The sequence below is a fragment of the Nelumbo nucifera genome, chromosome 2, assembly GCF_055504915.1.
Source record: "Nelumbo nucifera cultivar China Antique chromosome 2, China Antique-T2T, whole genome shotgun sequence".
In the NCBI taxonomy this organism is placed as follows: Eukaryota; Viridiplantae; Streptophyta; class Magnoliopsida; order Proteales; family Nelumbonaceae; genus Nelumbo; species Nelumbo nucifera.
Window position 1 is genome coordinate 69,333,058 of NC_142650.1, and position 22,104 is coordinate 69,355,161.

Here is a 22,104-nt window from a genome sequence, read left to right on the forward strand (position 1 = left end):
TTCATTGTCATTGGAATTGGACCAATATGTTGAGATGCAAATTCTTGTTCACTTGAATGCTTTTCATTAAACACAAAACCCAATTATAAAGACTAAAGTTGGTATAGAATAAAAACCAAGTGAATAAAAAATGTAATATAATCGGACAACGTCATACCTGAATATGGAGAGCATTTTTTTGATTCTCATTATTTTTTCCAAACTTTGAATCCTATAATATAAGAATTTTACTATCAAAACTAAAAACAAATTCATAATCAAATCTCAGAAATACTTGTCTAGATGAAAATGGCTCCTCAAATTCATAATCAAACTTTGAATCCTATAATATAAAAATTTTACCTTTGTCACTTTTGTCCTCTTCTTTGAGACATTAGTTATATCACCTCCAATTCTAAGTTTCTACATTGTAATAGTTTAATCAATAAAATGCATTCTATTAATGAATTTAAAAATACTTGTATGAGCTGTTGGATAGAACATTCATCATTAGTTTGCTTCTTCTTCCTTTTTGTTCTCTTTGTTATAGCCTTTTTCTAAAGCATTTTTGGGCCTTTTTGAAGAATGCGTATTACACTCACCTTGTGTTTAATTCCTTTGACTACTGTTGATGTGGTTCCTTCATAAATGATATTATTTCCACCAACACCCTTACATAATCCTTTAGGATTTGTAGGATAGCTAATAGTTTCATTGACCTATGCTCTCAAACTCTTTGATGCATATGTCTTCTGAAGACTCCACAACAATTTTATAAACATCCTCATCTTGTGCAACTCTACTTGCTATTTGAGTAAACAAACGATTCAACTCCTTATAAGCGCATTGTTGTTGTTATGTTCTTCTCCAAACTAATGTTAGAGCCACATGAAGCATCAACACCTTTTTTTTTGCATCAATAGTCCATCTTTTTAGTATGTAGCATGAGGGGATCATCCTAATGTGTTTAAGATTGAACACTTTCAAGGCATGCCCACATAAGATCCCTACATATTCAAGGTTTTTGCAACTGCAACTTACTGAATCATTTGTTGAGTCAAAAGCAACTTTGTGTTGTGTTTTGTTCCAAATACATTCACTACATATTTAGTTATTGTTTCAGACACAATATGATCTATGATCTTCACCAATGCTACAATTTAGTTGTTATAGTACTTTAGTACAATATATCTAATTGCACTGACAAAGTTGGAACACTTTGTGTTGTTGAAAATTATGCTTTCAACTCTTCGTACCGCCTGTCAACAACCACTCTCTCAAAATGCCGAAAAAATCTTAACAAATTATGCTTGATGTTAAGATAACTCTTTAAACAACTATTCAAACTCTCACTTCTTTGTGTTGTACTTTTACCAACTGAAAATGTTTGTCTCCCAAACACTTGAGCACATTTATGCCTTTTGCTATATAGTTTTTGCAACTAGTCATTCTTTCGAAGATTGTACTTGGTGATCAAACTTTCCCATGCATTTTCAAACTCATCCACTTCTTCATAATCATATACAAATTTGCTGAATTCCTTAGAAAATGTCCTAAAATTTTCAAATATCCCACTAAGGTGTTTTACGACATTTTGAAACATATCAAAAAATAGTCTTTGATGTGATTGTGATAATATTGAACTGATTGCCTTTGCCATAGCTGCATCATCATCAGTCAAGATAGTCCTTGGCTTTTCTCCACCCATTGTTTTCATAAAAGTCTTAAACAACCATTCAAATGTTTCTGTAGTTTCATCATATAATACTGCAACACTGAAAATGATTTATTGCTTATATTCACACCCACAGAAGTGTGAATGGCTGATTCTCATTGTTTGTTCTATAAATTGTGTCAAAGCACACAACGCCACTAAAATGAGCATAATCTATAATCATTTGTGCATCTACCCAAAATATGTTTGTGACTAATTCAGCTTGGTCTAATTGAATTTCATAGACAAAAGATGAATCTTCAGACCGTCTATCATGGAAATACTGTAAAATATTACCTACCTATCCTTTTTCCATATTCCCACTCCTATATGAACACAAGTAATTCTTCAAATCTATAGAAGTGAATCCAATGTTTTCACGTCCATTGGCTTCTCTGGCCATTGATTCCATAGATGCTTTTGGAGTTATTCTTGAATCATCTATCCTTCTAACATATGCACCTTGTTCCTTGGTAGTTTTTCTTTGAGATCTCAACATATGTGATTTCGTAGGGATTGTAATCAAATGATTATGAGTCTCATTGAAACCAACTACATGATAACAAGAATATTCTCGAAGACTTATCTTCATTTCAGCCTTACAACCACACCTTGTCTCTGGCCTAGGATATATAACATTGGGCTTACGCTTATCTTGTAGGTGCTTCCCCCCTTTAGCACAACAATATTTTCTAAATTTCACTCGTCCAATGAAAGGACAAAGATTTCTATTTGACTTCCGAGCACTAAACCCCACCATTCCAGCATATCTGTTATAAAAATTATAAGCTTCACTTCTGTTTTAAGCACCATTCCAACTTCTGGAGTCCACTCATTAGGAATATGAGAACATCTGTTTTTGAGCCTCTTTTTTATACTTGCATCCAGACTTTGTTGCTCTTCATTTGTAGCCATATCATCAACATATTTTCCCTTATCCAAATCAATAGCCTTACCCATTTCATGTGCCTCAAGTAAAGTAGTAGTGATATGTTCTTTGTCACCAATGGATTGAAAAACCAGGCTATGCATGCTTGCATCCATGATTTGTTGTTCTTTATTTGTAGTTAAATAATCAAAAGTGCATTCTCCCTTGCCCAAGTCAATGGCTTAATCCTTTCATGTACCTCAAATGACCTAGAAGTAGAATGTTCGTTGTCACCTTTGTATTAAAAAATCAGCCTACGAGGACCAATCTCCATAATCTTTGATATAACACAAATAGGATTTACTTTAACAGTTAATATTTAATTTGAAAGAAAGCAAATAACTTCTAAATTAAATTTGTAAGTAAATAGGATTAAAGTTATAAATGCAAGAAGACAATTATAATAATAAGAAAAATTTAAAACTTCACATAAATTAAGGTGAATAGAAGCAATGTTCAATGAGGATTACAAGTTAAGTACCATTAAGACAGTGAGGGTTGGAGATCAAACCTTGAGAGAAGGTTCAATGAAAATTTTCCCACTAATGACTAAAGACACAAGTACTGAACAATGAAGATTGCAGATAAGTATCATTGAAACAATGAAAGGTCAGATTAAGTATTATTAGAGAACGGTGGAAGTTGGAACAAAAGACAAACAGGTGAAAAGCTCCTTTCACATGTTCATCTTATAATTTAGAGGTATTAGGTACAAATACAGTACAAAAAAACCTACTACACAAGTTACATTTATGTTGACATGTAAAACAAAAATCGAGGATTAAATAATTAATAATTATGAAATTTGTTTTTAAAGGAACAAAGTACTATTGACATTAAAGTAAATGTATGAGGTCATGATTGTGGACAACAATATTGAATGCTATGCAAATCCCAAAAAAAACTATAAACGATCAACTATATAAAGTTTCAAATCGGTGGTTAGCCTTCTTAACATAAAACTATGACTGGTGATAGATTCTCTATTCTTTTGAATCTTTTATTGTCTATCTACGTATTAAAATTAACAGAGAAAGGTCAATTAAATCCCTTACCTCGATTGTTTAATTTTCTTGTTTTTTATTTGAATAAAATAGGAAAAAGAAACCCTAACCCTTATTTTTTATTTGTTTTAAAATTTTAATATACTAAAAACAGGGAGGATGTTTGAAACGTCTGTTACTCTAACTCGCACATGTGAAATTTAAGCATGAGAGAGTGCTGAATTGGCACTCTCTGATTTGATGTAGATGAAGGATTGTGTAGGAGATCCAGACTCGAATCGTGCTTTAAATTAGAGAATGATGCGAGCCAGGAGATAAACACTAACTCGCCAAGTAGGGTCAATGTGCCAAACCTAGACCAAGGCCACATGATTTAGATAGACACTGACCAACCAACAACACCTGCTAACTTGGGGATAGGGGACACCATCCTTGTGCCATCTCTGAGTCCTCATAACACCACACCCTAGGTTTACCAGGTATCCAAGGTAACTGTGTGAATTCATTTTTGGTTAATAATGGTAATTGTGCTGTCCTTGCAAACACTTCAACCGAGAACTAAGGTCATAGAGAGCCCCGAAATGTTGAAGGTGCCCATAATGAGGGGGTAGCAAGTGATGTGATGGGGGAAGTAGCAGAAGTAGGGGAAACTAGAGTGGACCCTATAAGGAAAATGAGGGTGGCAGGAGGTAGTGGGAAGGAAGTTGAGGTTCATGGGAGGGTGACTTTGATGAGGAAATATCACTAAGGAAGTGGGCTGAGAAGTTGGGTTTAAAGATCTCTTGTTTAGGTTTGGACAGGGCTCAGAAGATGGAGATGCCTGGAGGGGGGAAAAGTAGGAAAAAGGAAGGTAAGGGAGCTGAAAAAAATAGAGAGGAGGGTGGGAAAAGTGGAAGGAAAGGCTGAAAACAAAAAATATAAGGTAGGGCCAAGTGAAGTGATGGTGAAATGAAGATTATAAGTTGGAATGTTAGAGGTTTGGGGAGGGCTGCTAAGAGAAGGCTCATAAAGGAAGTGTTAAGGAGGGAAAAGCCAGATGTGGTGATGCTCCAAGAGTCAAAGGCACAAGAGATTGATAGAAGGTGGATAAGGAGTGTATGGGGAGGTAGAGACATTGGATGGACCATGGCTTCATCGTGCGGGGGTCTCAGGAGAGATAGTCACTATGTGGAATGAGAATACAATGGAATGTGTGGAGGAATTGATAGGTAGATACTCAGTGTCAATAAAACTGCAGAATATAGATGATAAGTTTAATTGGGTCCTAACAAATGTTTATGGGCCTAATTCACATAGGGATAGAAATGAGATGTCGGAAGAACTAGCAGATGTGAGAGGTTTATGGCAAGACCCGTGGTGTTTAGGGGGGATTTTAATGTGATCAAACATACCGCTGAATCTAATAATCCAAGGCAAAAGGTTACCACCAGCATGAAAAGATTTAATTGCTTTATAGATACATTTGAAGTAAAGGAAATTGAGATTGGTCAACACATATTTTATTGGACTAATTGTCAAGAGAATTCGATGTGCTCAAAGCTGGATAGATTTTTTGTTTCTTGGGATTGGGAGGAACACTAGAATAACATGGTGGGTAGGACACTACCCAAGGTCACCTTAGATCATTGGCCAATATGTACTGGACAAGGGGTAGGCGGGGATGGGCCTATGCCCTTTAGGTTTGAGAACATGTGGTTGACGGTCCCGAAATTTGTATGAAAGATTGAGGAGTGGTGGAAAGAAGATGACTCCCAAGATGTTTGGAAAGGGGTGAGATTCTATAGGAAGCTTCGGAAATTAAAAGGAAAAATCAAGGAATAGAATCATAGTAAATTTGGGAGGATAGAAGAGAGGAAGATGAATGTGGCAAACAAAATTGAAGAAATAAATAAGGAGGAATCTGGCTCATTGAGTGTAGGGGAAAAAGACGAGAGGTTTAATTTAAGAAAAGAGTTGGAAACCACACTCCTTAGAGTAGAAATGACTTGGAGGCAGAAATCAAGAGTGCGGTGGATCAAAGGAGATGGGAACACAAAATATTTTCACATGATTGCGAATGGGAGAAAAATGAAGAATTTGATTTCTATGTTAGAATTGGAGGATCGCAGAATAATTAATCGTGATGAGATTGCTGAGGTCTTGGTGAATCATTTTAAATCAATCTTTAGAAGTCCTCTTTCAGGAAGATGGGAGATGGGAGATGGAAGGAATTGACTGGCCAGCCCTAGAAGATGATGTGAGCAGAAGTTTGGAGAAAAAGATTTGAGGTAGATGAGGTGAAAGCAGCAAGGGGCCTTTATTCAAGAGAGACAAATTTCAGATTAGATACTCATTGCCAATGAATGTGTGAAGGATTTCAAGAAAGCTGGAAGGAAGGGCATTGTGTGCAAACTGGATTTAGAGAAAGCCTATGATTTGGTGGACTGAGAGTTCCTAGTTGAGGCTTTAAGGATGTGTGGGTTTGAAGCAAGATGGTGCAAATGAATTAAAGGGTGCCTACAATCTTCTCACTTCTCTGTATTGGTGAATGGTGCAATCAAGGATTTCTTTGGTGCCCGACGAGGAGTGAGACAAGGGGACCCTTTATCTTCTTTCCTTTTCACCATATTAGCTGAGGATTTTAGTAGATTGATCTCGAAGGTAGAGGATATGGGGGTGTTAAAAGGTTGGAGAGTAGGGAGGGAGAGGGTGGTGTTAACTCATCTACAGTTTGCGGATGACATCATTATTTTTTGCGAGGCTGGAGATGAGGTAGGAGCAAGAAATCTTAGGGTGTTGATTAAATTATTTGAAAAAGTGACAAATATGAGGGTGAATCTTAGTAAGAGTTAGGTGGCAGGGATCAATTTAGCACAAGAAGATGTTAATTTGTGGGCTGAGGAATTAGGATGCTTAAGAAGTGATTGGCCACTCAAGTATTTAGGCCTCCCCCTTGGTGCAAATCCCAAAAGCATAGATTTTTGGAGTTCAGTTGTGAAAAGGTTTGAAAAGAAACTTGCTGCGTGAAAGAGGAATTACATTTCTTTGGGGGTAAGGATTATCCTCATTAAGTCTGCCCTTGCTAACCTTCCAATTTATTACCTCTCGATGTTTAGCATGCCTCAAGTTATGGGGAAGAGACTGGAGAAAATAATGAGGGACTTTTTGTGGGAACCAGAAGAGAAGAAGAGAGATCATCTAGTAAGGTGGGACAATATCTAGGAGGGAAGAGTTTGGAGGCTAGGGGTTAGGAAGGTTGAAGGAAAGGAATGAGGCTCTACTAGGAAAGTGGTTATGGAGGTTCCCACAGGAAGCAGACAGGTCGTGGCACAAGATTATGACTAGTATTCATGGGCTCTCTGTAAATGGTTGGGATGTTAGAATGTCTAGAAGGGTTTCTAGCACTTCTCCTTGGAAAGCGATTCACAAAATCCTACCATTGTTCCTCAATCATGTCAGGTATGATCTCAATTCAGGTAGCAAAGTTAAATTTTGGGAAGATGTATGGGTGGGTGACTATTCTTTAAAGACCTTATTCCCATCAATTTTTGACCTGTCTTGCCTTAAGGGTAATCCGGTTGCTGATTTCCTATCCCCTTCTCCTTCACAATCTGGTTTTGCTTGGAATCTGGGTCTCCGCAAAAATGTGAGAGATTCTGAGTTGGATTTGGTTTCCTCTATTGTTTAGTTGCTTGACGGGGTTTTCATTGGTCCTACCAAACCAGATACTAGAATTTGGATTCCGAATCCCCTTGGAGTGTTCAGTTGTGCGTCATTTTTCAAAACTTTGACCTCTAGTCACCCTGGGGTCTAATTCCCAGTCTGAGAAATCTGGTGTCACCCTGTTCCCCCTAAAGTGGATGCTTTTTGTTGGGAGGTCTCCCATGGTACAATTAACACTTGTGATCTGATGCAGAGGAAGATGCCTGGTTGGTGCCTTTCACCTAATTGGTGTTGTTTGTGTGAATCTAATGGTGAAACTGCTCTTCATATATTTAATTCATGTCCTGTAGCTAACAACATTTGGGATTGGTATTTTTCTCTCTTTGGATGTAGGTGGGATACCCTGGTGAACTTGGGAAGAATGTTTGAAGCCTCCACCTTCCGATGACCAAAAAGAAGAGGAAGAACTTTATGGAAATGCACACGGGTAGAAGTATTGTGGATGTTATGGGAGGAAAGAAATCATAGAATTTGTGAAAGGAAAAAAGGATGCAAGGAATTGATGATAAAAGGGATTATGATAAAAATAATCTCATGGGTGAAAACTATGGACTTATTTTCAGACTTTACTATGGATGACATAATCAGGAACTGGAGGACTGTAGCATCCTTGTCAGCTGCAAAAAAGAAGGTCCTAAGAAGTTGGGATCCTCCTGAATCTAGGTTTCTCAAACTAAACTTTGATAGAAGCAACTTTGGCAACCCGGGTGTGGCTGGAATTGGTGGGGTCATAAGAGATGACAGGGGGACAATAGTGGGGCTGTATTCGGGCCCGATTGGTAGGGGCAACTCCATTACAACTGAATTCAAAGCAGTGGTCTTCGGAAATTGGTGGTAGATGGGGACTCCAAAGTAGTTATAAGCTGGCTAAAGCAAGATGGGAAGACTCCATGGATATTCAGAACTGAGATAAGAAAATTATTTATATTACAAAAGATATACAAATATTATATCAGTGGGCTCCAAGAGCAGCAAATGGATTTGCGGACCAGCTAGCAAAGCAAGGGGCTAATAGGGAACTATGTTTCTGGGCTCAGGTGTAAGAATGTAAAGCAAGTCCTAGGTGGAACCTTAAAGGTTATTGGGGTAGCCGAGGCTACTCATTCTCATTCTCTGTACTAAATCCATTATCTTATTCTTAATAAAATCGCTTTTACTGAAAAAAATGGGTAAGAAAATTTAAACGCTTAAAATTTAAAAATGGATAGGATTCATGAAGCCAGCCCGATATGATTGAATTGATTTCACATTGGTTTCCCAAACAACGCACTCCACAGCATATCCCAGCCATGCATTGGGAACATTCTTCCCTTGATAAGTATGACGAGGCTTGGGTGATGATGAAAAACCACCGAGTAAGCATTGGAATAAATGCTTTTGTAGAAAACTGAACAGATGGTCCAAATGGATGTTGTTTCATAATTTAAGAGGATGTTTGGTACAATGGCATTGTGTTGCATTTTCGATTGACCAATACAAATCTCCCTAACAAATTTGTATTTATTAACCCACAAGCAATGACAGTGCAACGCCACTATATCAAACGCCTCATCAACAATGGCAGAGCCAGCGGAAATGTTTGATATGAATAGCATGACAGATTGTTTTAAGAAAAAATAAACATTTTTTAATTTTGGGAATTGGAAAAACGTTGGAGAGTGATCTTAACATTTCAATTCAATTTTTGAGGGGGCCAATGACCCATTTATTACATTTTTAACCTTGTCTGTTCACACCGTTTGAACAGCCTCTTACAACCTTGCATTGGGAATTTCCCCATGAAATAAAACATAAATTTGGCTTCGGCCAGTGCAAGTCCATGCTCACACTATTTGAACAGCCTCTTGCAATACATTGAAAATATCTCATAAAATAAAACACGAGTTTGGCAAACCTATGCTTACACCGTTTGAACAGCCTCTTGCAACCTTGCATTGGGAATATCTCCCCATAAAATAAAGTACACAAGTATGGAGATAGAAGCTGAACTCATTAAATATGGAAATATTCCCAATGCAAAGCTATAAAAGCTGTTCGAACGGGCTTTGCGGTGACTGAAGCCGAACTCAACCTTTGGGGCTTAATTCAGGGGGTTGGGCCTTTTCTAGGTCGCTGGGAAATCAACAGGTCAATATAAATCACTTTTTACAAAACTGGTTGGCTTGCCATGTCAATCTAGAGATGACCCTTGAGCAGGCATGCTAATTCCCTGAAGAATCATACAGTACTATTCATATTGGTCATTCAGTGATGAATTGATATGAATAGCATAGTCATAATTAACATGGTAAAAGTCCCAAAACCAAACAAAGTTTGTCTCCCCACATCATGTATTTGTAGCAGTTTCAACTATTGTCTTGGGTCCAAGTTTGTCCCTCCATATCATGTAATTGCAACATCTTCGACTATTGTCTTGGGTGTTGGTTGAAGGTGTAACTTTCTCTACTACAGCATTACCACCACAATCGATTATGTAGGAAATATCCAATCCTTCCAATATCAGGTGATAAATCACATTGCTCGAAGAAATTGAACCTTGTTCATTCTCATAACCAAGATCTTCATCCTGGTCTTTCTCGAACTCTGGGTTCATATTGCTCACTGCATGATTTTCCATCTTCAAGAGACAACCGTGAGGTCGCTTTCGTTGAGACAGAGACCTTATATCCCATGAGAGTACCTCCTTGATCAGGCTTTGGAACTCACCAGGTGATTCATAGAGTGATCTCTTCTCCTGAAACAAAAACAAATAGGTTCTTAGGAGATACTATTTATTGTAATCATAACTGGAGTTGTATTCCTAAGGGTGGCCCATCTTAGATAAGATTCTAACTGCTGATTATTATGGATTGAATTCTAACATCACTTGAACTAGATCAAAATCATTTTTGGCAATAAATTAAGCAATTTCTTTTCATTAGGTAAGTAACTGATCAGGCAAAACAACATGAATGTTAAGAAAACTATTGTTAAATCCAAACTCTAAAGACTGGGGAAATCTTGGGTGCCAACATTCTACAATAGGTGCAGCATGCCAGACTTGCCAGTGTTGTAAATGATGGAAACTAGAAGGCTTGGAATGGCCAATTTTGGATTCTTCTTTGAGAAGGGAAACTGGAGAGAAAATTTGATAGGAAAGAGGTAAAGGATGCTATTTTCTCTACTCCTGGCCCTGATGGTTACACCGTGGCCTTTTATCAAGACTGTTAAGAATGGTTAAGCGAGGATTTGATGAAAGTTTTTGAGGAATTGTTTTATAGGGGGATTATCAGCAGGGGTGCTAATGCTACATTCATTGCCTTTATCCCTGAGAAATCAGGAGTTTTCCATCCCAAGGACTTTAGACTGATCAGTTTTGGAGACCAGTCTTTATAAGATTTTAGCTAAAGTACTTTCCTTGCGGTTAAAAAAAGGTTCTCCCTTCAATTATCTCTTAGTTCCAAGGGGCCTTCATTAAGGATAGACAAATCTCGGATCAGATACTTATTGCCAATGAGTGTGTTGAAGCTTTCAAGAGATCTGGGAAGAAGGGTGTGATGTGCAAATTGGACTTGGAGAAAGCATATGATTTTGTAGATTGGGCTTTCTTGCTTGAAGCATTGGTAAACTGTGGTTTTGGTGCAAAGTGGTGAAAATGGATAAAAGGGCGCTTGCAAACTTGCCATTTCTTAGTCTTGGTTAATAGGGTGGTTGGAGCCTTAAGGGGTCTAAAGCAAGGGGATCCCCTCTCCCCCTTTTAATTCACTCTCCTAGCAGAAGTTTTTAGCAAGTTAATCTCAAAAGTTGATGAAGTGGGACTTTTAAAGGGGTGGAAGATAGGGAGAGATAGGGTAGGGTAGTGGTAATCCATTTACAATTTGCAGCTGACATTATCATTTTTTGTGAACATGAAGATGGGTTGGGAGCAAGGAATGTGAGATTGTTGGCGAGTCTTTTTGAGAAAGTTGCAAATTTAAAGGTTAACTTAAAATAAGAGTGTGGTGGCTGGGATCAACTTGGAATCGGAGGAATTAGATTTGTGGGCCAAGGATGTATGTTTAGTGAGTGGCCATTGAGTACTTAGGACTCCCTCTTAGTGCAAATCTGAGATCTTTGAATTTCTGGAATCTAGTGGTGGAGAAGTTGAAAAGAAGTTGGTTGTGTGGAAGAATAACACTCATTAAGTCCACCTTAGCAAACCTCCCTGTTTATTACCTATCTTTGTTTCGCACGTCCCAAGCAATTATTAAAAAATTAGAAAAACTGATGAGGGACTTCTTGTAGGAACCAGGGGGATGCAAAGAAATACCATTTAATAAGATGGGAGATAATGTGCCAAAGGAAGGAGATGAGAGGATTAGGATTAGGGAGACTAAAAGAGAAAAATTCAGCACTTCTTGGAAAATGGCTTTGGAGATTTGCGTGCGAAACATATAAGTTGTGGCACAAGGTAGTGACTAGCATTCATGGGCTCTTAGAGAATGGTTGGGATGCTGGAATTTCGAGTGGGGCTTCCAATGCCTCTCTATAGGAAGCCATTCACAAAGTTCTTACACTTTTCCTTCCTCATACCATGTTTGATCTCAATTCAGGCAATAAAGTTAAATTTTGGGAAGATCTGTGGGTGGGTGAAGCTCCCCTGAAGGAGTCCTTTCCTTCTATTTTTGCCCTTTCCTCTCAAAGGCAAATCGGTTTCAGAATTTTTGACCCACTCACCTTCCCCCTTTGGTTTTGGTTGGCTTGGGGTTGCAAAGGAACGTGAGAGATTAAAAACTGGACCTTGTTTCAAAACTTCTTCAAGTCCTTGATGGGGTTTTCTTTGAACCATGCATCCTTTTGGGACCTTTAGTTGTGCCTCTTTCTTCCACTCTTTAACTTCCTCTTCTCCTTCTCCCTTGCCTTTTCCTTCTAAAGAAATTTGGTGTCGCCCTATTGGGACCTTTAGTTGTCCCCCCAAGTTAGGTGCTTTCTGTTGGGAGGTCTTCTATGGTGTAATTAATACCTGTGATTTATTACAGAGAAAGAGACCAGGATGGTGTCTATCCTCAAATTAGTGTTACTTGTGTGAATCAAGAAGGCTGATATTGATCACCTTTGGCCTGTACTCTAGTTCAATTTCTGTAGGAAAACACAGAGAAAAAGGAAAGACAGAAGAGAGAAGAGAGGAAGAAAAGAAGAGGAGAGACTATTCTGCTGCCCAGATTTGATATTTATAGGTTTCTATCATAAAATAGGTTACAAGGACTACTATACCCCTGCCGACTAAGACACTACTTAACGGAATATAACAGTAACTAATGTAGGCCCAATTAACAAGCCCATGACAAGGCCCAAACAGATATATATATATATATATATATATATATATATATATATATATATATATATATATATTTTGATCAATAACAATTTCATTAATTCACCAAAGAGGTTACATAAGGAAGACAAACACACTTATCTTCCAAGTACAATCAAGAAAACAAAAGAATAGGTAGAGACAAAAAATTACAACTTAGCCCAAAATATTGAATCCCTTTCTGCCCCTTGTTTAGCCAAACCATCAGCTAGAGAATTGGCTGATCTTTTGACCCAGCACATTTTAACTTCCATCTCCCGCACCAGCCACTTAATTTCTTCCTCTGATTACTGTACCTCCATAAACCATTGCTGTCTGCATTCATCTCCTTGGCTTTCTGGACTCCTTCCATAACTGCAAAGATCTCAGCTCTAAGGGAGCCACCCACTCCAATTGGGCCTGAGAACAAGGCAAAAATGACCCCATTCTCATCACTAAAGACACCCCAATCCCTGATTGTCCAGGGTTCCCCCTACTACTCCCATCAAAATTTAATTTCATGAACCCAACAGGTAGAGGTGTCCAAGACAACTCATTACTGATTTGGTCTGTGTGCACTTTACTATTTCACCCCACTTCCTCAACATGTCATCCACTGTGTAACCTGTGAATAGTTCCAAAGATTTCAGCCATTGTACAGCCCTAAAATGAATGATAGCCTTTAGTTCTTCCATCCCTCTCTCAGCCGCTGAGAATATCCTGAAGTTTCTTTCTTCCCATATTGTCCAACATACTGCAGCCCTCAAACCTCTCTACATGGTCCTTCCCCTTTTCCTACGCCACCTGAAGACAGAAGGGGAAAAAAGGCCCTGCAGATCTGATGGAGGGTTCCATCTACACCCAAAGAGGGAAAAAGCCCATTCCCAAATTGACCTCGCAAAATGGCATGATACCAGTAGGTGAAAACCAGTCTCCCCATCCGCTTTACATAGAACACACCAATGGGGTGACAAGCAAGTATTGGGTCGCTTCTTTTGGAGTAGATCACCAGTGTTGAATCTTTCCATATAGGCTTCCCAACAAAAACTACCAACCCTAGGAGGGATTGCTCTACACCAAACCTCATCAACAGGGAAAGGGGGGGTTACAGGACTGGTGGACTGGCTTAGGACTTTGAAACAGGAAGCATAAGAAAAGAAGCCAGTGGGTGTAGGGGTCCAAATTCTAGAGTCCGCCCTTGTGGGGTCTAAGACAACATTATCAAGAAGTTCAAGAAGGCCCTTCTGAGACCCAAATTCCACCCAAGCCCAGAATTGAAAGAGGATGAGGTAATGAAGGATGAAACTGGCTCATTTTTAAGATCAGATAGAGCATACAAAGAGAAAAGCAGATTGTGAATACTGGAAGCAGATTGTGAATGGAGTTACCGGAGTTTGTTCCTTTAGAGGGACATTCCCCACCCAAGTTTGTTCCCATAATTTTATGGACCGGAATTCAGATCATACCTGATATTGGGGGAGAATACTGGAAGCAGATTGTGAATGGCTTTCCAAGGAGAAAAGCTTGTGGTCCTAGCTTTGATTCCAGCATCCCAACCATTGTGCTCCAACCCATGTATACTTGCCACTATTCTAGCCCATAGCTTCTCCTTCTCCAAGGGGAACCTCCACAACCACTTCCCTAGAAGAGCCATATTCCTTCTTCTAACATTCCCGAGCCCCAAACCACCACAAATTTTACTCCTGGACACTACCTCCCAACTGACTCTATGATCCCTCTTCTCCTCTCCCGGCTCCCACAAGAAGTCTCTCATCAACTTCTCCAACCTGTTAGATACCTTCACTAGGATTTTGAACACATATAGGAAGTAGATGGGTAAATTAGCAAGCGTGGCCTTAATCAGTGTAACTCTTCCACCAAGAGAGAGGTAATTCTTTTTCGAAGAGACCTATCATTTTTCAAACCTTTCCACCACCGGGTTCCAAAAGCTCTCCCTCATAGGGTTGTCACCTAATGGTAACCCTAAGTAATTCAATGGCCACCCTAACACTTCACACCCCAACACTTCTGCACTCTCCCTGATCTCTCCCTCCTCCATATTCACTCCACAACTTTTCCCAAAGTTCACCTTCAAGTTAGACATTTGCTCAAATAGTTGTATCACCAACTTCAAGTTCCTAATAAAGCTCACATTGCCACCTCCACAGAATAGAATCGTGTCATCAGTAAACTGTAAGTGAGTGAGGGGTTTCCATCCTCCCGACTCTCCAACCTCTAACGAGACCCCTCGAGTCTGCTCTGTGAATCAATTTCCCCAGGACCTCCGCAATTAGTATGAACAAGAAAGGAGAGAGGGTCTCCTTGTCTTATACCCCTATTGGCCGAAAAGAACTCTACCACTGTCCCATTCACTAGCACTGAATAATGACAATTCCAGACACAGCCCATGATCCAATTGCACCATCTACCACCAAACCCAAATTTGATCAAAACTTTCCTCAAGAATTCCCAGTCCACCAAGTCATAAGCCTTTTCCAAGTCCTACTTACAGACCACTCCTTTTTAGCCTTCTTAAAGTTCTCCACACTCTCATTAGCAATTAAGATTTGATCAGTGATTTGCCTTCCACTCACAAAAGCTCCTTGATTTTGTGCGATGGTGTCTGGCAAAACCTCCTTCAACCTCAATGACAACACCTAGCAATGATCTTGTACAGGCTATTAACCAAGCTAATTGGCCTAAAGTCCTTCGGGTGGGAGGCATCTTTCTTTTTTGGAATCAGAGCTATAAATGTAGAGTTCACACCTAGATTGATAATTCCTCTCCTGAAAAACTCCTCAAACACCAGCAAAAGATCATCTTTCAAAATATCCCAACAGTCCTGATAAAAAGCCATTGTGAACCCATCCGGCCTTGGAGCTTTAGTTCTATCCATAGAAAACATAGCCTCCTTAATCTCTTCCAAATCAAATCTTCTTTCCAACCTTCTCTTGTTCTCCACCCCTACATCTGGCCAATCCAAACCTTCTACCCACACCCTTCTACTTACCGGCCTTCTTAGAATGGATTTAAAGTGCTCCACACAAGCCCCAACTATCTCCTCTTATTGTGTTAACTCAACTCCACCTACTAACAATTTGGAGATAAAGTTCCTCCTCCTTCCATCCGCCAAAGAGTGAAAATACCTAGTGTTTTTGTCTCCCTCCTGCAATCATTTACATCGAGATTTTTGCCTCCAGCTTATTTCCTCCTTGCTGTAAGGCTTAAGTGTCCCTTGTAACTGATGTTAGTGGGACAGTTTCAGCTATTAGTCCTTTCTTTCCTTTTTTTTTTTCTTATTGTTCTTATCCTAGGATATGCCGCCAGGGGCATACTTGTAATTTTGTCTTTTTTATAAAGATTAATATAAATAGAAGACTGGCGACTGCCAATATTGAGTTTGCTTTTCTTTCTATCATCCGTACCTCTCTCTCTCTCTCTCTCAATCACCACAAGCAACAACATGGTATCAGAGCGGAATTTCTGGGCTAGAGAAGACCTACTATCCTAGCATCAACCTTTCTAAAGAGGATTGGACGTGGCTACTTTTGTATCAAAAAGAAAAAAAGACCCTAGTGGCGGCTGGTCTCAGTTTTCTCTGGCGGCTGCACTTACAGAAACCCTAGTGGCGGCTTGTGTTTTCAATCTTCTCTGGTGGCTGTGCTTGCAGAAACCCTAGTAAGTCCTGCGGCTGTACTTCTGCTGAAACCCTAGTGGCCCCAAGCGACAGTTACTGAAAAACCCTAGTTGTGTCTGGCCGTGGGATGGTGCTGGTCTGCTGAAACCCTAATCGAAGGAGGGTGTTGATGGTGCAATGAAACCCTAGCAGGTTCTGATCTAGAGGTGTGGTTTTGTTTCAGTTTATCTCAGTATTCTTTATCCAATGGCGTAGGACTCATGCCTTGATTATATGATTACTAGTTTGAATAATTGGATGGTTAGAGTGGGGGAACCACATTCAGACTGACAGTAATGTTTGTATTGGTGGTGCTGAACCGATGACCGGACTATTTATTGTTCTGTTTGGACGTTGTAGTGACTGATATCTTATTCTCAACAGTAGTTCTTGTGCTCTCGGCAATATTCAATAGTTTGTTGCTCACATTCTAGGAGTAAACCCTGAGTTGCCACATTCCAGTTGTGGCGGCTGTGCTGTTAGGTGGCATTTGGATTGGTTGGTTGTAATATTCAATGGCAAGTCATGAACTGACCTCACCGGGGAACACCCCAACCCGCAGCACAACAGGTATGGGAGGTGAAACCATGGTTTTTTCCATGCCAATTACCCCCTTGAACAATCTGAACTACCTGGAGTGGGCTAAGAGTGTAAAACTCTATGTAACGGCAAGGGGTAAGGCCGGTTACATCAATGGAAGGGTGAAAGAACCCAAGGGTGAGACGGCTGAACATGATAGGTAGGACCAAGAAAACAGTATGGTGATGTCTTGGCTCCTCGCAGCCATGGAACCTGATGTGAAAAAGAATTTTATGTGGGCAGACACCGCCAGTGAGATCTGGGAATAGGCCAGAATTACCTATTCTGAGCAAAGGCATTATGCCAAGATTTACCAACTACAAGCTGAGTCTTCAACATGTAAACAGGGAAACCGTAGCTTGTCCTCATATTATTCAGCTCTTACCTCCATATGGAAGGAGTTGGGCCATTATCAGGCCATAGAGTGGAAGAACGATGATGATGCTAAGGCCTACAAGAAGCTATCTCTCAGCAACGAGTGTTTGCTTTCCCTGTATATGAATCATTAAGGGTGCAGATCCTAGGAAGCAAAGAATTGCCTACAGTACATGAAGTATACTCCCTTGTCCAATCTGAAGAAAGCAGGCGAAGTGTGATGGTTACAGCTGAGGGGGAGCAACAAGTTGCCTTGGCTGTGGTGAATAACAACTCAACAGGGAAGAAAAGTGATCCTAAGAAGGCAGATGATAAAGATAAACTCTTTTGTACCCACTGTAGAAGGTCACGACATGCACGTGACACCTGTTGGGACATCCACGGGAAACCCAAGTGGGGAGCAAAGAATCAAGAACAGAGTAAAGGTCACTTGAAAAGAACGAGTTGCCGGTAGTACCCGGGACCCTCCTAATAAGCCTGACCCCAAGGAGGATATAATGAATTCATTCAGAGAGCATCTGAAATCTTATGGTAGGGCATTGCGGCAATTGGACAGCTCAGTCACTGGTACTCCCTCTACCTCTTTTGCATTTACTTCAGGTAATGTGGCTTCTGCATTCCATGTCACTCCCACAGATTCCCCTTGGATTACTCAGGGGCCTCAAATCACATGACCGGTAAGCCTAACCTATTCCATTCTTATAGCCTTTTGTTAGGAAGGGATAGAGTGAGACTTGCAGATGGTTCCTTTTCTTCCATTGCAGGTCAAGGATCGATATCCCTTCCCCATGGCCTTAACCCGAATTGTGTATTGCATGTCCCTTAACTTCCCATAAATTTGCTTTCAATTAGTAGCATTACAAGTTCTTTAAACTGTAGTGTAACCTTTTTTGCTGACTCATGTGTTTTTCAGGACCTAACTTCTGGGAGGACGATTGGTAGAGGAAGCCTGGTGGACGGTCTCTACATTCTCGACAACAAAGCTGGTCTCTCCGTGTCATCCTCAGAGTCACATAGCCAGTCAAATATGAGTCAAATTTTGTTGTGGCACAGTTGTTTAGGTCATGTTTCTTTCGAAGTAATAAAATGTTTGTTTCTACTTTTATTTAAGTCGTGTTCAGTGTCAGAGTTCATGTGTCAAACGTGTCAGTTGAGTAAACAATGTAGAACAACCTTTCATTCAAGCAATAAAAGATCAAATGTTCCTTTTCATGTTGTGTATTCTGATGTATGGGGGCCTACAAAGGTAATCTCTAAGGGTGGATATAAGTATTTTATTACATTGATTGATGATTACTCTTGCTATACATGGGTAGTCCCTATGCGTAGCAGAGACGAGGTTCCAAAGATAATGAAAGACTTCCAGAGGATGGTGTTTACACAGTTCCATGTTGAAATACAGATCTTCCAATTTGATAATGCGAAGGAATACTTCCATGGGGAGCTAAATGAGTTCTTCGCCTCCCATGGGTCTATTCATAGAAGCTCATGCGCTAGAACACCACAGCAAAATGGGGTTGCAGAAAGAAAAAACAGACACCTCCTTGAGGTAGCCCGTGGGATGATGTTACACATGAATGTCCCAAAAAGGTTTTGGGTGGATGCTATACTTACAACTGCGTATGTCATCAACCGCATGCCCTCCAGAGTATTGAATTACATGGCCCCTCATCAGTTACTGTACCCTCAGTCACCTTTATTTTCCATCCCCATGAGAGTCTTTGGTTGTCGGGCCTTTGTCCATGATTTGTCTCCATCCAGAGGTAAGTTAGACCCTCGGTCCATTCCTTGTGTCTTCTTGGGGTACTCTCAAAAGGGGTATCGGTGTTTTGACCCAGTTAGTCGTAAATATTGTGTCTATGGATGTGTCCTTTTTTGAGTCCAAGCCGTTCTTCCCTCCTCCGGGGGAGAGCCGTAGTGTGGAAGAGGAGAAGCAGGTTCAGGTGTCTCTTCCTTCTATTTCAGACCTCACTCCCTTCCGTGTCTTCCAACGTACTTGTCGGAGAGATCAGCAGCGTGATAGAAATGTGGAGTAGCCAAACACTGAGCAACTGACATCATCAGAATCCCAGGAGGTAAGTCCAACCTCTAACCCTACTCCCACTGTGGACGACCTAGACATCCCTATTGCTCAACGAAAGGGAGTCAGGTCTTGCACTACCAAACACCCCATTACCCACTTTGTTTCCTATGACCACATCTCTCTCTCGTACCGAGCCTTCCTATCGGCAGTTGACTACATCTCTGTTCCCAAGAATGTTGCAGAAGCCTTAAAATGCTCTGAATGGATAGATGCCATGAAGGAGGAGATTGATGCCCTCCACAAAAATCAGACTTGGGAATTGGTGGATCCTCCAGAGGGGAAAGAACCCGTGGGGTGCAAATGGGTGTTCACAGTTTAGCACAAGGCAGATGGAACAGTTGAAAAGTACAAAGCAAGACTAGTAGCCACAGGGTACACACAAGTATATGGAGTTGACTATGATGAGACTTTTGCTCCGATGGCTAAGATGAACTCGATTAGGGTTCTCCTATCCTTAGCTGCTAACTTTGACTGGGAATTGCATCAACTGGACATAAAGAGTGCCTTCCTGAATGGTGACTTGGAAGAAGAGGTATACATGGTTCAACCTCCTGGGTTCTCTGCCAAGGGAAGTGAAAACAAGGTGTGCAAGCTACGAAAGTCTCTCTACGGCTTAAAACAGTCTCCTAGAGCCTGGTTTAGTAAGTTTCACATGGCAATTCAAGAGATGGGGTTCCAACAGTGCCAGTCTGATCATACACTTTTTGTGAAGAGATGTTAGGAGCAGGTTGCCGTATTGATAGTGTATGTAGACGATATCATCATCACAGGGAGTTGGAGTTCAGAGATACAGAAATTGAAACAATTCCTTGCATCCAAATTTGAAGTGACAGATCTAGGACTCCTAAAGTATTTCCTTGGGATTGAAGTTGCCCGTTCAAAAATGGGTATCTTTGTCTCTCAAAGGAAATACACCCTTGATCTATTACGGGATACAGGTAAATTAGGTGCAAGGCCGGCAGACACTCCTATGGATGCGGACCACAAGCTAGGTGACTGTATTGGTGAACCTCTGAAAGATGTAAAGCAGTTCCAAAGGTTAGTGGAAAAGCTGATTTATCTATCCATGACCCATCTAGATATTGCCTATTCAGTTGGAGTTCTGAGCCAGTTTATGCACTATCCTAAGAAGCCACACATGGAGGCAGCAAAGAAAGTCCTTAGATACCTGAAGAAACATCCAGGAACAGGCCTACTATTCAGAAAAAAACAATCACCTAAAGGTGGAAGTCTTTACAGATGCTGATTGGGCAGGAGTCGTGGATGATAGAAAGTCCACTAGTGGGTATTGCACATTTGTGGGAGGAAATCTGGTGACCTAGAAGAGCAAGAAGCGAAGTGTGGTAGCAAGATCAAGTGCAGAAGCTAGAATATAGAGCTATGGCACATGGGGTGGCTGAAGTCCTTTGGCTAAAGAACCTCCTAGGTGAGCTTAGAGTTGTTGTTCATAATCCTATGTCTCTTTACTGTGACAACAAGGCTGCAATAAACATCGCCAGCAGCCCGGTCCTACATGAGAGGACTAAGCATATTGAGGTGGATAAGCACTTAATAAGAGAGAAACTGGAAAAAAGGGAAATTTGTATCTCTTATGTCAACTCCAAGGAACAACTTGCTGATGTCCTCACAAAAGGACTTCCGTGTTCGCGACACAATGAGCTATGTGACAAGCTGGGCATGATAGACATCTTCAGCCCAACTTGAGGGGGAGTGTTGTAAGGCTTAAGTGTCCCTTGTAACTGATGTTAGTGGGACAGTTTCAGCTACTAGTCCTTTCTTTCCTTTTTTTTCTTATTGTTCTTATCCTAGGATATGCCGCCAGGGGCATACTTGTAATTTTGTCTTTTTTATAAAGATTAATATAAATAGAAGATTGGCGGTTGCCAGCACTAAGTTTGCTTTTCTTTCTATCATCTGTATCTCTCTTTCTCTCTCTCTCTCTCTCAATCACCACAAGCAACAACACTCCTTATGCAGGCAATCCTCTAACTGTCTTCTCAAGCCTCTCCTGAGTTACTTATCTTCCTTTCCAAATTCTCCCCTTTCTTCTTTAGAGTCAATGTTTTCAAGTTGGTCCATCAGCATTTTCTTTCTTTCTTCTAACCTTCCAAACTCCAAAAGATTCCACTCCTTGACCTTTGCTTTCACAAATTGTAGTTTATTGGTAAACCCAGGGTGGAGTAACCACATGTTTTCAAATCTAAATGGGGCAGGTCCTCCACTCCTTTCCTCCTTACAAATCACTATGGGCCAATGATCCGAGGTCATCCTTGGGAGAGCTCTAGAAACCAAATTTCCCCAATGTTCTTCCCAATCCAAAGAGAACAAGAATCTATCCAACTTAGAGCAGATGGGACTAGAATGGAGATTTGACCATGTAAATATTTTGTGGGCTAAAGGAATCTCTTTAAGCTCAAAGGCATCCACAAACTTGTTAAACTTCCACATGCTTTTTGTCACCCTCTGATTAATTTTATTGGTTTCCTCCGAGTATCTGATCACATCTAACATCTACCAATTCCTCCCACAACTCCTTTCTCTCTGTAGTCATTTGGTCCATATACATTTGTGAGCACCCATACATAACCATCCTCTTGCTGCTTAAACTTCATGGAAACCGAATACTTCCCAATCAGCTCCTCCAAGCCTTCAACCGCATCCCTCTTCCACATTGTTACAATCCCCCCCGAAGCACCCCACGAAGGAGCAACCACCCAGCTAATCCCCCTGACTTTCCATACACTCCTCGC

General features: G+C 40.4%; 1 protein-coding gene and 1 pseudogene across 2 annotated transcripts in view; both read right to left on the minus strand.

Annotated features, from left to right (window-relative positions):
- Window positions 1-352: 352 nt before the first annotated feature.
- LOC148802310 (protein FAR1-RELATED SEQUENCE 5-like) lies at window positions 353-2,813 on the minus strand (annotated as a pseudogene).
- Window positions 2,814-8,986: 6,173 nt separating this feature from the next.
- Window positions 8,987-22,104, minus strand: part of LOC104601467 (tRNA-thr(GGU) m(6)t(6)A37 methyltransferase) — a 79,082-nt gene continuing 65,964 nt past the window's right edge. The window contains exon 9 of one of the 2 annotated variants that reach the window (XM_010264810.3): window positions 8,987-10,061. In XM_010264810.3, the coding sequence (XP_010263112.1) occupies window positions 9,654-10,061 (408 nt within the window). In that variant the 3' untranslated portion in view covers window positions 8,987-9,653. The remainder of the gene's footprint in view (window positions 10,062-22,104) is intronic. The other variant, XM_088896948.1, reaches the window with a different exon arrangement.